Raw genomic sequence first — 13,421 nt, forward strand, 5'->3', positions numbered from 1 at the left:
TTGCAGAGCGCGCACGAGAAAAGGGGAACACAGATTGAACTTGCCACTCACCCGGGCATATTTGGAGGAGTAGGGATCCTCAAACAGTGCCCACATCCAGGGCTGCCACACCTCCCACCGTGTCGCCCTGCGGCCGTCCTCCTGCATGCACAGACGTTTCAGGTCGCCATCCGCTCCGCCGGTGAGTGCAGGGTCGTCCTCGGGTGGATCCGGTTCGGGGGTCTCAAAGCTGTCCAGGGCTTCTTCTGCATCACGGTGCTGTCGGTAATTCATCCAGCAGCACGCCTCCACGTCCGTCTCATCGATGCCCCAGAAGGCGAGCTCTTCCTCGAAGAGCGGCCCGCAGACATCGTTGGGGCAGTGGAGCTTGCCGGTACGGTAGTAGTTGAGGATGAAGGCGAAGGTGGCCGGGTGGCGGTCAAAGAAGAACTCGTCGGACTTGGGATCGTAGTCGAAGTTGCTGTAGGCGTCGGGCTCTGTCAGCCAAGACAAGCGCGTCCCCGGCAACGTCTTTAGGGTGCTCCGGTAGGTCTCGTGTCGAATTCCACCGCAGTTGATGACGATCTTCTCGCTATCTGACGCCGAGCAAGTCATGGTGCTGGAGCATCCTTCGGTCGGTACGTCCGACTGCTGCTGCTGCGGCTACTGCCTTTCCCCATCCACCGTCGGTCCCCGATCTGTATGCCTCTGTTATACTGTACCGCCAACAAGGAGACACGGTGCCAAGTGAGAGAAGGGAAGGAAGGAGGAGTCAGCCTCTCTGCCTCTCTAAGAGAGAGAGGGGGAATCTGCAGGCGCGTGTATATGTACGAAAGAGAGAATGTGTGGGATGCGGATTTTATGAATCAATAGGTTTCCCCGCTGATTGACTGCCTGCCATCCTTTGGCGATGCTGAATTCGCGACCTCCACATGAATACATTTGCTCTTATTCTCATCCTGTGGGTCTCTGCAGCCTGTACTTGTGCAGAGAAATCCGATGTGTTGAACTAAGCAGAGCGAGAGCATGCACGTGATCATTTGCTTCGTTTTTTTCTTCTGAAACACTGATGCGCATCTATTAGCATCTCTGCATGCCTGCTGAAACAAACCTTATTCAGGAATTTCATTTATTTAGTAGGTTTCGCTTTCCTGGTGTCCAACTTTCCACCACATACTTAAAACTGGCTGCAGGAGAAAGCACTCTGCTATGCGAGCCAGTAACATTAGTGGCTCTGAATCATTGTTGCATGGCTCTTGTTTTCTCTCTCATTTACAGTTCTGACTTAGAGGAGGTGGTAAACCTCACTCTGGCTGACGGATCACAAACCATATATTTAAAAAAAAAAAAAACCTTGTGTGTTTCTCTTATTTTGGGGTTTTCCTTATTTGGAATTCTCAGCCAGGAAAATCTGAGCATCAGCCTCTGCCATACCTGAAAATCTGTTGTATTTCTATGCAGTAGTTTATATGTTTTCTGCATCCATTCACAGTAAAAGTATGTATTCATGTACAGAAAAATGAAAACATGTATTGGAATATAACCCAGTTAGGATCGATGCCGTTCTTTCCCACTTTGAAATAATTATTCTCAGTGGATTTAAATCAATATTGTCCCTGCCAAGTCACACATGAAGAGTAGATGATATGAATTCAGGCGGCTTTTGTCTCCTCTCTTTGTGAAGTAACCTAATTAAATTTGTACCAGTCACTTGTTTTGTCAGTTTAATAGCCCGCGTGGGTTTCAAAGGTTTGTAATGTTTACAACTTTGCACATTCTGAATATTGACATGTTACCAGTTTCTTTGCAATGATGAATGAATATCCAGAGACTGCATATAAAACGGAGCCTTCTGTTCCTCGTGTCAGGTTTCAGTATTGGGGTAAATGGTAAATGGACTGGTTCTTATATAGCGCTTTTCTACTCATCTGAGCACTCAAAGCGCTTTACACAACTTGTGCATTCACCCATTCAGACCCATTCGCACAAGCACATTTCTAAGTGCTTTATAGCTAACATTCACACACATTCATACGCCGATGGATGCATCGGAGAGCAATTTGGGGTTAGTATCTTGCCCAAGGATATTTGGCATGCAGACTAGGGGAAGCCAGGAATCGAACCACCAACCTTCCGATCAGTAGATGACCTGCTCTACCACCTGAGCTACAGCCATCCATCACAGAGCGTACACACAGACAATCATTCACTCATGTTTACAGCTATGGGCAGTTTGGAATTTACAAATTCATTCACTCTCGCATTCACACACACTGGTGGAGGCTACAGTTGTAGCCACAGCTGCCCTGGGGCAGACTGACAGAAGCGAGGCTGCCATATCGCACCATCGGCCCCTCTGACAAACACCAGTAGGCGGAGTGTCTTGCCCAAGGACGAAGAGTCTTGCCCAAGGACACAACGACCAGGACAGAGAGCCCAGGGATCAAACCGGCGACCTTCCGGTTACAGATGCGCTTCCCAACCCCCTGAGCCACGGTCGCCCTGATTGTTCACATTTAGGGAATAAAACTAAATATTTCTGAAGGAAGGCAACAGTTGTTTATTTCAGTATATATTTTGGCCTTTTTTCATGTCGTCTGGCTTTGAGAAATGCACGTTTTCTACACGGGCAGTGGTGCAGGGATTAGCACCACCCGGCTGGGTCCTTTCTGTGTGGAGTTTGCATGTTCTCCTTGTGTTTGCGTGGGTTTCCCCGCTACTCTGACTCCCTCCCACTGTCCAAAGAAATGCAGTTAGTGGAATTAGGTTAACTGGTCATTCTAAATTGCCCATAGAGGTAATTCTGAGTGTGAATGGTTGTTTGTCTCTATGTGTTAGCCGTGTGACAGACTGGCGACCTGTCCAGGGTGCACCCCCTCGTCCTGTGGTAGCTGGGAAAGGCTCCAGCGACCCTGAAATGGTGTTTTCTACATACTGCGATGGGCATGTCCCTCTTAAAATCTAAGCCTATGCATGTCTGAATATATTGATGGCAGAGTTGGAAAATCTTTACAGTAATTCTATTTCTCAGCATTGAGTGACTCCGTACTGGTTTCCCTCTATTTGATCTAAAAAATAATTAATAAAAGTAATATTTTGAGGGATGTTTCATGTTCAATTAATAAACAAAAATAGTTGCTACAAAAATGTTTGATACAAAATAAATAAGTTGAATGAACATTCTCCAAATGTGGTGATTCCATAGTTTTGACATGGTTGTAGAACTCAGTGTGATTTTACATCGTGTCCTGTAGATGGCGCCGTTCTGTGGACGCTTGAGGCACCGAGTATGTTTGGTGAAGACTCGATCATTCTAGCGCGTTTACGTTCCAGGAGTTTTATGGTCACGATCGTTTTTAAATACTTTAGCAATGCTGTAACTAACATATTAACATTAAACCTGTTCAATGTAAAATTCTGAATTATTTGTTTTATTAAGGTTGCAAGTGATAAAGCTCTCATCGTCTTTCTCTGTCTCAGCTTCATCCACACTTTTTTAATCTACTAAAACACTTGGCTCAATTAGGAGGAGCAGGAGGGATATGACGGTGCCTCACGCCCACTTCCCTCTCTCTCTATCGCTGTTACTCTCCAAGACTGTCCCCCCACCACCAACGAGAGGGAGAGAGAGGCCAGAAGCAGAACAAGTATTTGCTGAGATCCACAGAATGTGGAGGAAAAAGACTGCAGACCATCAGATCATTAGTGCTCTCCCATTTTCTCTCTCTCTCTTTCTCTCACACCGAGTATTCTTTCCATTTCTCTCTCCACCTTTCCTTATCATCTCCACTGCCTGTCTGCCCTCCCTCCTCTCCCTCAGTGCAGAGCTAATGTGCTGCGTTGGCCTGTTGAGAACAGTCTGCAGCACTGTGCTTCATTCTCCACTAATACGTCATGGAAACACACACACACACATCTACAGAGCTATCCCCTCAAAATATGAAATACAATAAACCACCCAAATACACCAGACCTGAGGTTCAAGCTCTCATCACAATCTGACCACCTCTACACAGGATGTGTTAAGGTTTTAGTACATGAACTGATATTTGATTGGTCGTGCAAACTAAACAAATCGGTTTCCTTTGCCTTACAGAAACCTGGGTACAGCAGGATGATTCGTTTTAAACGTTCACCATCCCTGAGTCAGACTAACTGTCCTCTAAGCACAGGCTGAGGAGGGGGTGAAGGAGCAATCTTCCCATCCAGCTTATTAATCAACCAAAGATCCAGACTTTTAATTCATTTGAAAGCCTGATTCTTAGCCTCGTTCACCCCAGCTGGAAAACCAAAAAACAGTTTTATTTGTAGTTCTCTATCGTTCACGTGGGCCTTACTCTGAGTTTCTGTCTGATTTCTTAGATTTTTTTATCTGGTTTAGTGCTCAGCTCAGAGTAAATAATTATTGTGGGTGATTTTAACATGTAGATGCTAAAAATGCTGCAACTGAACATTTAACGTCGCTTGTCTGATCATTTCCTGATAACATTTACATTTACAATAACTGATTACACAGCAGTGGAGAGTAGACGTTATCACAGTAGATGTCTTTCTGAAAGCGCTGTAACTAAGTTTAAGAATATAATCCACCCACTGTTATCATCGTCAATGCCCTGTACCAACACAGAGCAGAGCAGCTATCTGAACGCTACCCCAACAGAGGTCGATTATCTTGTTAATAATTTCACCTCCTCACTACGTACGACTCTGGATACTGTAGCTCCAGTGAAAACTAAGGTCTCTAATCAGTAGTACCTGACTCTGTGGTATAATTCTCAAACACGTACCCTAAAGCAGATGACTCGTAATCTGGAGAGGAAATGGCGTGTCACAAATTTAGAGGATCATCATTTAGCCTGGAGAAATAGTTTGTTGCTTTATAAGAAAGCCCTCCGCAAAGCCAGAACAGCTTACTATTCATCACTGATTGAAGAAAATAAGAACAACCCCAGGTTTCTCTTCAGCACTGTAGTCAGGCTAACAAACAGTCAGAGCTCTTTTGAGCCAACCATCCCTTTAACGTTAACTACTAATGACTTCATGAACTTCTTCACCAATAACATTTTTATCATTAGAGAAAAAATGACCAATAATCATCCCACAGATGTAATATTATCTACAGCTACTCTTAGTACCATTGATGTTAAGTTAGACTCTTTTTCTCCAATTGATCTTTCTGAGTTAACTTCAATAATTACTTCCTCCAAACCATCAACGTGTCTTTTAAACCCCATTCCTACAAAACTGCTCAAAGAAGTCCTGCCATTGATTAATGCTTCGATCTTATATATGATCAACCTATCTCTAATAATCAGCTATGTACCACAGGCCTTCAAGGTGGCTGCAGTTAAACCTTTACTCAAAAAGCATCTGTAGACCCAGCAGTCTTAGCTAATTATAGGCCAATCTCCAACCTTCCTTTCATATCAAACATCCTTGAAAGAGTAGTTGTCAAACAGCTAACAGATCATCTGCAGAGGAATGGTTTATTTGAAGAGTTTCAGTCAGGTTTCAGAGTTCATCACAGCACAGAAACAGCTTTAGTGAAGGTTACAAATGATCTTCTTATGGCCTCTGACAGTGGACTCATCTCTGTGCTTGTCCTGCTAGACCTTAGTGCAGCGTTCGATACGGTTGACCATAATATCCTATTAGAGCGATTAGAACATGCTGTAGGTATTACAGGTACTGTGCTGCAGTGGTTTGTATCATATCTATCTAATAGACTCCAGTTTGTGCATGTAAATGGAGAGTCCTCTTCACACACTGAGGTTAATTATGGAGTTCCACAGGGTTCAGTGCTAGGACCAATTCTGTTTACATTATACATGCTTCCCTTAGGCAGCATCATTAGAAGACATAGCATACATTTTCACTGCTATGCAGATGACACCCAGCTCTATCTGTCCATGAAGCCAGATAACACACACCAATGAGTTAAACTGCAGGAATGTCTTAAAGACATAAAGACTTGGATGGCCGCTAACTTTCTGCTTCTTAATTCAGATCAAACTGAGGTCATTGTACTCGGCGCTGAAAAGCTTAGAAATATGGTATCTAAGCAGATTCTTACTGTGGATGGCATTACCTTGGCCTCCAGTAACACTGTGAGGAACCTTGGAGTCATTTTTGACCAGGACATGTCCTTCAACGCACATATTAAACAAATATGTAAGACTGCTTTCTTCCATTTGTGCAACATCTCTAAAGTTAGAAATATCCTGTCTCAGAGTGACGCTGAAAAACTAGTTCATGCATTTATTACTTCCAGGCTGGACGACTGTAATTCATTATTATCAGGAAGTCCTAAAAACTCCCTGTAAAGCCTTCAGGCCCCATCTTATCTTAATGACCTTGTAGTACCATATCACCCTATTAGAGCACTTCGCTCCCGCTCTGCAGGCCTACTTGTTGTTCCTAGAGTATTTAAAAGTAGAATGGGAGGCAGAGCCTTCAGTTTTCAGGCCCCTCTTCTGTGGAACCAGCTTCCAGTTTGGATTCGGCAAAATGTCGATTCTTTCCTTTTAAGATTAGGCTTAAATTTTTCTCTTGCAGCTGTATGGTCTTTGGCTCCACTGCAGGGGAGGGGTGGCACAGCAAGTTTGAGGGGCAGTGCCACAAGAAGGCTGCCAGGGCAGCTGCATTCAATCTAGTAATCACGATCTTTATCAGTAACGTCGGGACCTTAGTGGGGATGTGGAGGCAACTGGAAAGTTGTCTGGCCAGAGTCAAAAACTTGAAAGCAAAACTGTTCACTGTAAATAAAAGTATTCATAAGCAGGCTGAACCTGTAACTGAGGTTTACATTGGTGCCGAAACCCAGGCTCGCCATACGCCAGACTTGCAACACACACAGACGCTCCAACTGCTCCCCCAAATGCTTGCAGAGATGGCAGAGAGCAAGCGCCAGCTTAGATGGGGACCAGACAAGCATCTACCACCCCAAACTAAAGGGTTGATGGAGCGGCTCAATAAGACTTTAAACTCCATGATTCGTAATTTCATTCACGGGGATAAACGCAATTGGGATCACTGGTTAGACCCTCTGTTGTTTGCAGTGCAGGAGGCACTCCGCACTGCAAACAGTTTTCCCCCTTTCACTTGCTGTTCGGCAGGAAGTCGCGGGGTTGTTGGACAGTCCAGGCCCAGCTAAAAACAAGATTTGGTATGTCCTGGACCTGAGCCCAAAGCTGCACACAGATTGTCACAGGAAAATTAGCTCTAGGCCCGGGAACGTCAACAGTGCCTTTACAACAGAGGGGCTAGACTCGGGCAATTTTCACCAGGGGCCAAAGTGCCTGTATTACTCCCTTCTGTTTTTGGCTCCTCCCCCTTTTGTGAGTGCGGACGCTTCATCTCTTTGCTCTTTAAATGCTTTGCTTCTTTTATTGATTTTTATTGATTTTTATGCTGATTTTTCCCTTTTTTCCGTATGAGCTTACCTGCGATAGCTTCTGGACACTTATAGATCATTAGGACTAAAGTGTTCTTAACAGAAACAGCAACATTTTTACAGTTACCTTATCCTCAGCGCTCCGTGTGTCTGTGGCCTAGACACAGCTGAAGCCTGATTACAGCGTCTGGGCACCGAACAGCCTCAATAGCCTGGAAAGGTGCTAACCGCTAGGCTAACTAGCAACAAGATGCCTTCCCTCTCCACAGATGACTACCACAGCCTCCTGCAGAAGATTGCAGCACTGGAGGCAAAAATTCATCGCTTAGAAGTAAACGTGGAGGTAAATGGACTGTGTGGAAATGAAACAACCTTGCCTTTGATTCAAAACAATGGCAATGAGCAAGCTAGTACACAGCTAAGGAGCACAGATAACAAGAACAAGAAAGTAGACTTTGTGCACTATTATAAATCCTCAAGCGATAATCCCCCCTTGGACTGTCTTGGTGCAATACCAAGACATAAATCATGTCTCCTGGAAGGGGGAGGACGTATCACAGCCAGAGCACAGCGAGCTGAAATCTCTGAAACCGACTGGCCTTCACTTCCTACGAGACAGAGAAGCTCTTCTACCCCTGTATACGAGAGGAAACAGGACTGGACAACCGTGAATAGGAAGGTTAACAACAAACCTCCAAAACAACTGAATGTGAAACTGCAGAACAGATTTGCTCCACTATCAAAGGACCCTGGATCTATATCGGACAACCATCCATCTAAAAGTAGCGAAGTAAGGTCTGAAAATCTACTGAAAAGTAAAAGGCCACAGGGAAAGCTAAAGGCTAGGCCTGAAACTCTGATTGTGGGTGACTCTGCCGTAAAGGATGTACAAAGAATGTGCGGTAAGAACACTAAAGTCCTCTGCTTTCCTAAGGATATGGTCAACAACCTGAAGGAGAGAATTCTTCAAATTGCAGATGAATATCCAACTGTGACAAACATTGTTCTGCATACAGGGTCAAACGATGTGTCCAAACAACAGTCGGAGGTTCTGAAACGAGACTTTACTGGATTATTAAATACTGTAAACTCTCTGAATGCAGCTGTATTCATCAGTGGACCTGTACCGCCCGTCAGAAGAGGAGACGAGAGATTCAGCAGGTTGTTTACACTGAATAAATGGCTCATATCAGCATGTACTGACCACTCAGTGCATTTTATCAACAACTTTAATATTTTTTGGGAACGCAGGCATCTGTTTAAAGCAAATGGATTTAATTTTAACAAGTCAGGGGTGAAACTGTTCACCTCCAACTTGTTTTATTCCATACGTCATCCATCTGTGCTTGGTGCCAAGGCTGAGATAAACGAGGAGTTATCTCATAAAGAGGAACAAACAGTACTGCAAGAACAGACAAAGCCCAGCAGAAACCTTGAGGAGGAGCTCCATCTGCCCCCACCCGGGAAGAGCCTCAGAAAGGAGAGACATCAGAGGCAAGAAGAGGGGTCCCTATTTGCCTCCAACTCTCTTAACAACACCAACGACCAGGACCAGGGACCACGACCTTCCCCAGTCCCCCAAACCCCTGACAGGCCATCACCCTCCTCCCCCTCCCTTTCTCCCTCCTCCCCACACCTGAAATTCACTGAGGAGATGATGGAGCGGGTCAATGCTGGGCTCAGATCTACCCCCCGGCCCAATCCCTTTTTGTCCCCCATAAACTCCCCACCAGAGCAGCCAAAGGTTCGCCATCGAGCCCCACCCTCAACAGAGCAATCGAAGTCACATTGCCCAGCCTCGCCCCCCTTAGTTCCTCCTTACCACCTTCATGCCCTGTCTCCGCAGTCTGATGTCTGATGTGTGGAGGGTCCGGGCTGCGAGGATTATGGCAGTGGTGACTTTTCCCAGGAGAAGCTGGGACCCTGTTTACTAGAAGGTTTAAACATTTCTGTACTTTTAGGTGACAGAAGGAGACATGTGGCCTGGTCAAAACACAGAGAGCTGCACCCTAAAAGATCTTTAAATATAGTAAACATACCTCGTGTGCCACAGACTGCTCCCAAACACGAGGGGACAAGTAATACCTCTAAAACACTTATGTTGGCTTTATTAAATGTTAGATCTTTAGCTGGGAAAACATTTTTAATTAATGATTTAATCACTGAGCACAGCCTTGATTTTATGTTTTTAACTGAAACTTGGTTGGACCAAAGTAACAGTGGAGCTGTTCTCATCGAGACGACCCCTCCTAACTACAGTTTTATCAGTGAGGCCAGGGTGAGCAGGAGAGGAGGAGGGGTTGCTGTCTTATTTAATGAATCATTTCAATGTAAGCAGCTATCTCCTGGAAGTTTTCAGTCTTTTGAATATGTGGCTTTACAGCTGAAGGCCCCATCCAAAGTTGTGTTTCTTAATGTTTACAGGCCTCCCAAATACTGCACAGACTTTTTTAATGATCTCACTGCTGTCTGTGATCTGTGTTGATTTCGACTGTGTAATTATTGTTGGGGATTTTAACATCCATGTGGACAACCCTCAGGATAAAGGGACTAAAGACCTGAGTAACACTCTGGGCAACTTTGGGCTGACTCAGCATGTAACAGAGCCCACACATAATAGAGGACACACTCTTGACCTACTGATCTCCAAGGGCCTGAGCATTTCAAAGGTTACTGTGTCTGATGTGGGCCTGTCTGATCATTACTGTGTTTTCTTTGAAAGTAAAATCTCAGCCCACACAAATATATCAACAGCAGTGATCACAAAACGGTGTCTAACTGAACACAGTAGTGAGATATTTAACCAGGTCTTCCCATTAACACCTGACCTGTCCAGAGGTTCAGTCAATAAGCTCGTCAATAGCTTCAATGCTAAAATGTTAAATGTAATGGATACAATTGCTCCCATTAAGGTGAAGGTTATCTCTGGAAGGAAAAAGTCTCCATGGAGAAACTCCACACTAGTGAAAAATGAAAAAAGAGAGTGTAGGAAAGCTGAGCGTAGATGGAGAAAAACAAACCTCCAGGTTCATTATGACATCTATAAAGAGAAACTTCACAATTATAATTTACAACTGAGGAGTGCAAGGAGGTCCTACTTCTCTGACATCATCACCAAAAACAGTCATAATGCTCGGGTCTTATTTTCTACAGTTGACAGGCTAACAAACCCTCCTGTGTCAGTGGCAGCTGAACTTCATTCGACCATGGCCTGCAATGACTTTGCCAAATTCTTCACAGAAAAAATCCAAAAGATTAGACAAGCAATTGGTACATCAACAGCAGATCCAGAATATGTACTGTGTCCACCGAAAAACAGTTTAAACACCATGAAACAGTTTCACCCGATTAACAGCAAAGACCTGGAGGACATCTTAGGTCAACTGAACTCCTCCTCTTGCTGTTTAGATGTCCTGCCAACAAGTTTTTTCAAAAAGGTCTCAAAGACTTTAGAGTCAGACCTGTTACAGATCGTCAATTTTTCTTTATTATCAGGTGTGTTTCCAGAATCACTAACACTAGTACAGGTTTAATCACTTAATTAAACCTGTACTAAAAAAGGACAATCTCGACAAGACACAAATGAACAACTACAGGCCGATCTCAAATCTCCCATTTTTAAGTAAGATCATTGAAAAAGCAGTTTCTCAACAGCTCAATTACTTCTTAAAACAGAATAACTGCTATGATGCCTTCCAGTCAGGTTTTAGACAGAACCACAGCACTGAAACCGCTCTGACCAAAGTGTTTAATGACATATGTCTGAATACAGACAGTGGAAAAATGTCAGTCTTAGTTTTACTGGATCTCAGTGCAGCATTTGATACAGTTGACCACAACATATTACTCGAACGACTGGAGAACTGGACAGGTCTTTCAGGAACTGTACTAAACTGGTTCAAAACATACTTAGAAAACAGGAAATACTTTGTATCAATAGGTAACTTCACATCTGAGCAGACAAGTATCACATGTGGAGTTCCCCAAGGTTCCATCCTGGGACCTCTTCTGTTTAACATTTACATGCTCCCATTGGCACAGATTATAAAGAACAACAAAATAAACTACCATAGCTATGCAGATGACACACAAATATATATCACAATGTCACCAGGAGACCGAGGCCCTGTACAGGCTCTTGGTAAATGCATTGAGGAAATTAATGACTGGTTGTGCCACAATTTTCTCCAGCTAAACAAAAACAAAACTGAGGTAATAGTCTTTGGCGCCAAAGAAAAACGATTACAGGTCACCAGAGAACTTCAGTCTATACACCTAAAAACCACAAACCAGGCGAGAAATTTGGGTGTAGTGATGGATGCAGACCTAAACTTAGAATAACACATTAAGACAATAACAAAATCAGCTTACTATCACCTCAAGAATATATCAAGGATAAAAGATCTGATGTCCCAACAGGACCTGGAAAAACTAGTCCATGCATTCATCTTTAGTAGGCTTGATTACTGTAACAGCATCTTTACATGTCTACCTAAAAAATCCGTCAGACAACTACAGCTCATTCAGAGCTCTGCTGCTCGAGTCCTCACTAAGACCAAAAAAGTGGACCACATCAGTCCAGCTCTGAGGTCTTTACACTGGCTGCCTGTCCGTCAGAGGATAGACTTTAAAGTTCTGATGCTGGTCTATAAAGCTCTGAATGGTTTAGGACCAAAATACATCAGTGACCTCCTGACCCAGTATGAACCTTCCAGATCCCTCAGGTCATCTGGATCCGGTCTTTTATCAGTTCCCAGAGTCAGAACCAGACACGGAGAAGCCGCATTCAGCTTTTATGCTCCTTATAACTGGAACAAACTCCCAGAAAGCCTCCGATCAGCTGAAACACTCAGTTTATTTAAATCCAGGTTGAAGACTCACCTGTTCTCAGCTGCATTTGAATAAAGCACCAAATCCGCACTCAAAACTTACATTTTAACTACTGATTTTATCTACTGTTCTGATTTTATCTGTTTTGATTTTATATACTGTTTTGTTTGTTTGTTTGTTTGTTTGTTTGTTAATTAGTTAGTTTGTTTGCTTGTTTTAATCAATTTTAAATCATGCTTTTTATTTGTTTTTGTTTCTAATGTCTCTGTAAAGCACTTTGAATCACCTTGTTGTTGAATTGTGCTATACAAATAAACTTGCCTTGCCTTCTTCAAGCTCAAAGTCACTCGCCAAGTGGCATGAACCCTTTGTGGTTCTTTCATGATGGATGGGAGTGACATGGCAGCCAGGATGTTGCAGTCTGCTGCCACACAGAAGGAAGCATGGTTGGTGAACATGGTGGTCCTGGAGGGGTTTTGTTGATCCTGGCGGAGGATCAGCTGGCAGTGGGGCCAGGAACTCCATGAGAACGCTTGCAGCTGGCGGTGGGGAGCCAACCAGTCATGGCCCAGAGGAGGAGGCTCTGTGGCATGTCTCCATCCTGGTCAGTGGCGGAGGAGCAGGGCATATTGGGATTGATTTCATTTTCCACTGCGATCTCTCTGCAGGTCCCGGTGGCTACAGGTCCTGCATCCCACTCACCAGGAGCTGCAGGAGTGCTGGAGGTGCAAGTGGCTAGGGCACCTTCGCCGAAAGTGGAACAGCTGTTGTGTGGTTGGCCCTATGATGCTCTCTCCTGTTCTTAGAGAGACATACAGCATATTGGTACGGTTACACAGGGGTATCTGCCAGGCTACCAATGCACACAGACCCTGGTCCACAACACTAACTCTGAGAGGAGTGGCTGGTGGGGACCTGAGGCCCTGCTGGCTCCAGTGATTGGGGGGAGATTTCCCACTAAAGTCGTCTTGAGATGATACTCTACACTTTACTACTACTCTACTAGGTTGCCTGCACATAAAAGCCAAATAGTTCAGAAGGAATTGTCTGAGGTACTGAAAATGGGAGTAATAAAAGAGTGACAGCGCGTGAAGTAGCCTCATAGTTAAGTAGGATGTGAAGAAGTGAAGAAGGCTGGATCTGGTTCTGTGTAGATCACACAAGGAGAACGAGGTTACAGATGGATGGTTACTCCGGGCCCTGGGTTGAACCACGTCAC

The 13,421-nt window shown here is 44.3% G+C and overlaps 2 protein-coding genes across 13 annotated transcripts in view; one reads left to right on the forward strand and one right to left on the reverse strand.

Moving 5' to 3' along the window:
• Positions 1 to 992, reverse strand: part of kcnc3a (potassium voltage-gated channel, Shaw-related subfamily, member 3a) — a 118,098-nt gene extending 117,106 nt beyond the window's left edge. For 4 of the 12 annotated variants that reach the window (XM_085155622.1, XM_085155624.1, XM_085155621.1 and 1 more), the window contains exon 1: positions 52 to 992. In XM_085155622.1, the coding sequence (XP_085011748.1) occupies positions 52 to 594 (543 nt within the window). In that variant the 5' untranslated portion in view covers positions 595 to 992. The remainder of the gene's footprint in view (positions 1 to 51) is intronic. The other 8 variants (XM_085155627.1, XM_085155629.1, XM_085155628.1 and 5 more) reach the window with 3 other exon arrangements.
• A 6,289-nt stretch (positions 993 to 7,281) lies between these two features.
• Positions 7,282 to 12,536, forward strand: LOC146520873 (uncharacterized). The gene has a single exon (XM_085155635.1). The coding sequence runs from the start codon at positions 7,623 to 7,625 to the stop codon at positions 9,228 to 9,230; it is 1,608 nt and encodes a 535-aa protein (XP_085011761.1). The 5' UTR covers positions 7,282 to 7,622; the 3' UTR covers positions 9,231 to 12,536.
• The last annotated feature ends 885 nt before the right edge of the window (positions 12,537 to 13,421 follow it).

The sequence above is a fragment of the Neolamprologus multifasciatus genome, chromosome 4 (genome assembly GCF_963576455.1).
Source record: "Neolamprologus multifasciatus chromosome 4, fNeoMul1.2, whole genome shotgun sequence".
NCBI classification, from domain to species: domain Eukaryota; kingdom Metazoa; phylum Chordata; class Actinopteri; order Cichliformes; family Cichlidae; genus Neolamprologus; species Neolamprologus multifasciatus.

Bases quoted from the DNA above. Each gene is read 5' to 3' on its own strand.
- LOC146520873 (XM_085155635.1), top strand. From the start codon at position 7,623: ATGCCTTCCCTCTCCACAGATGACTACCACAGCCTCCTGCAGAAGATT.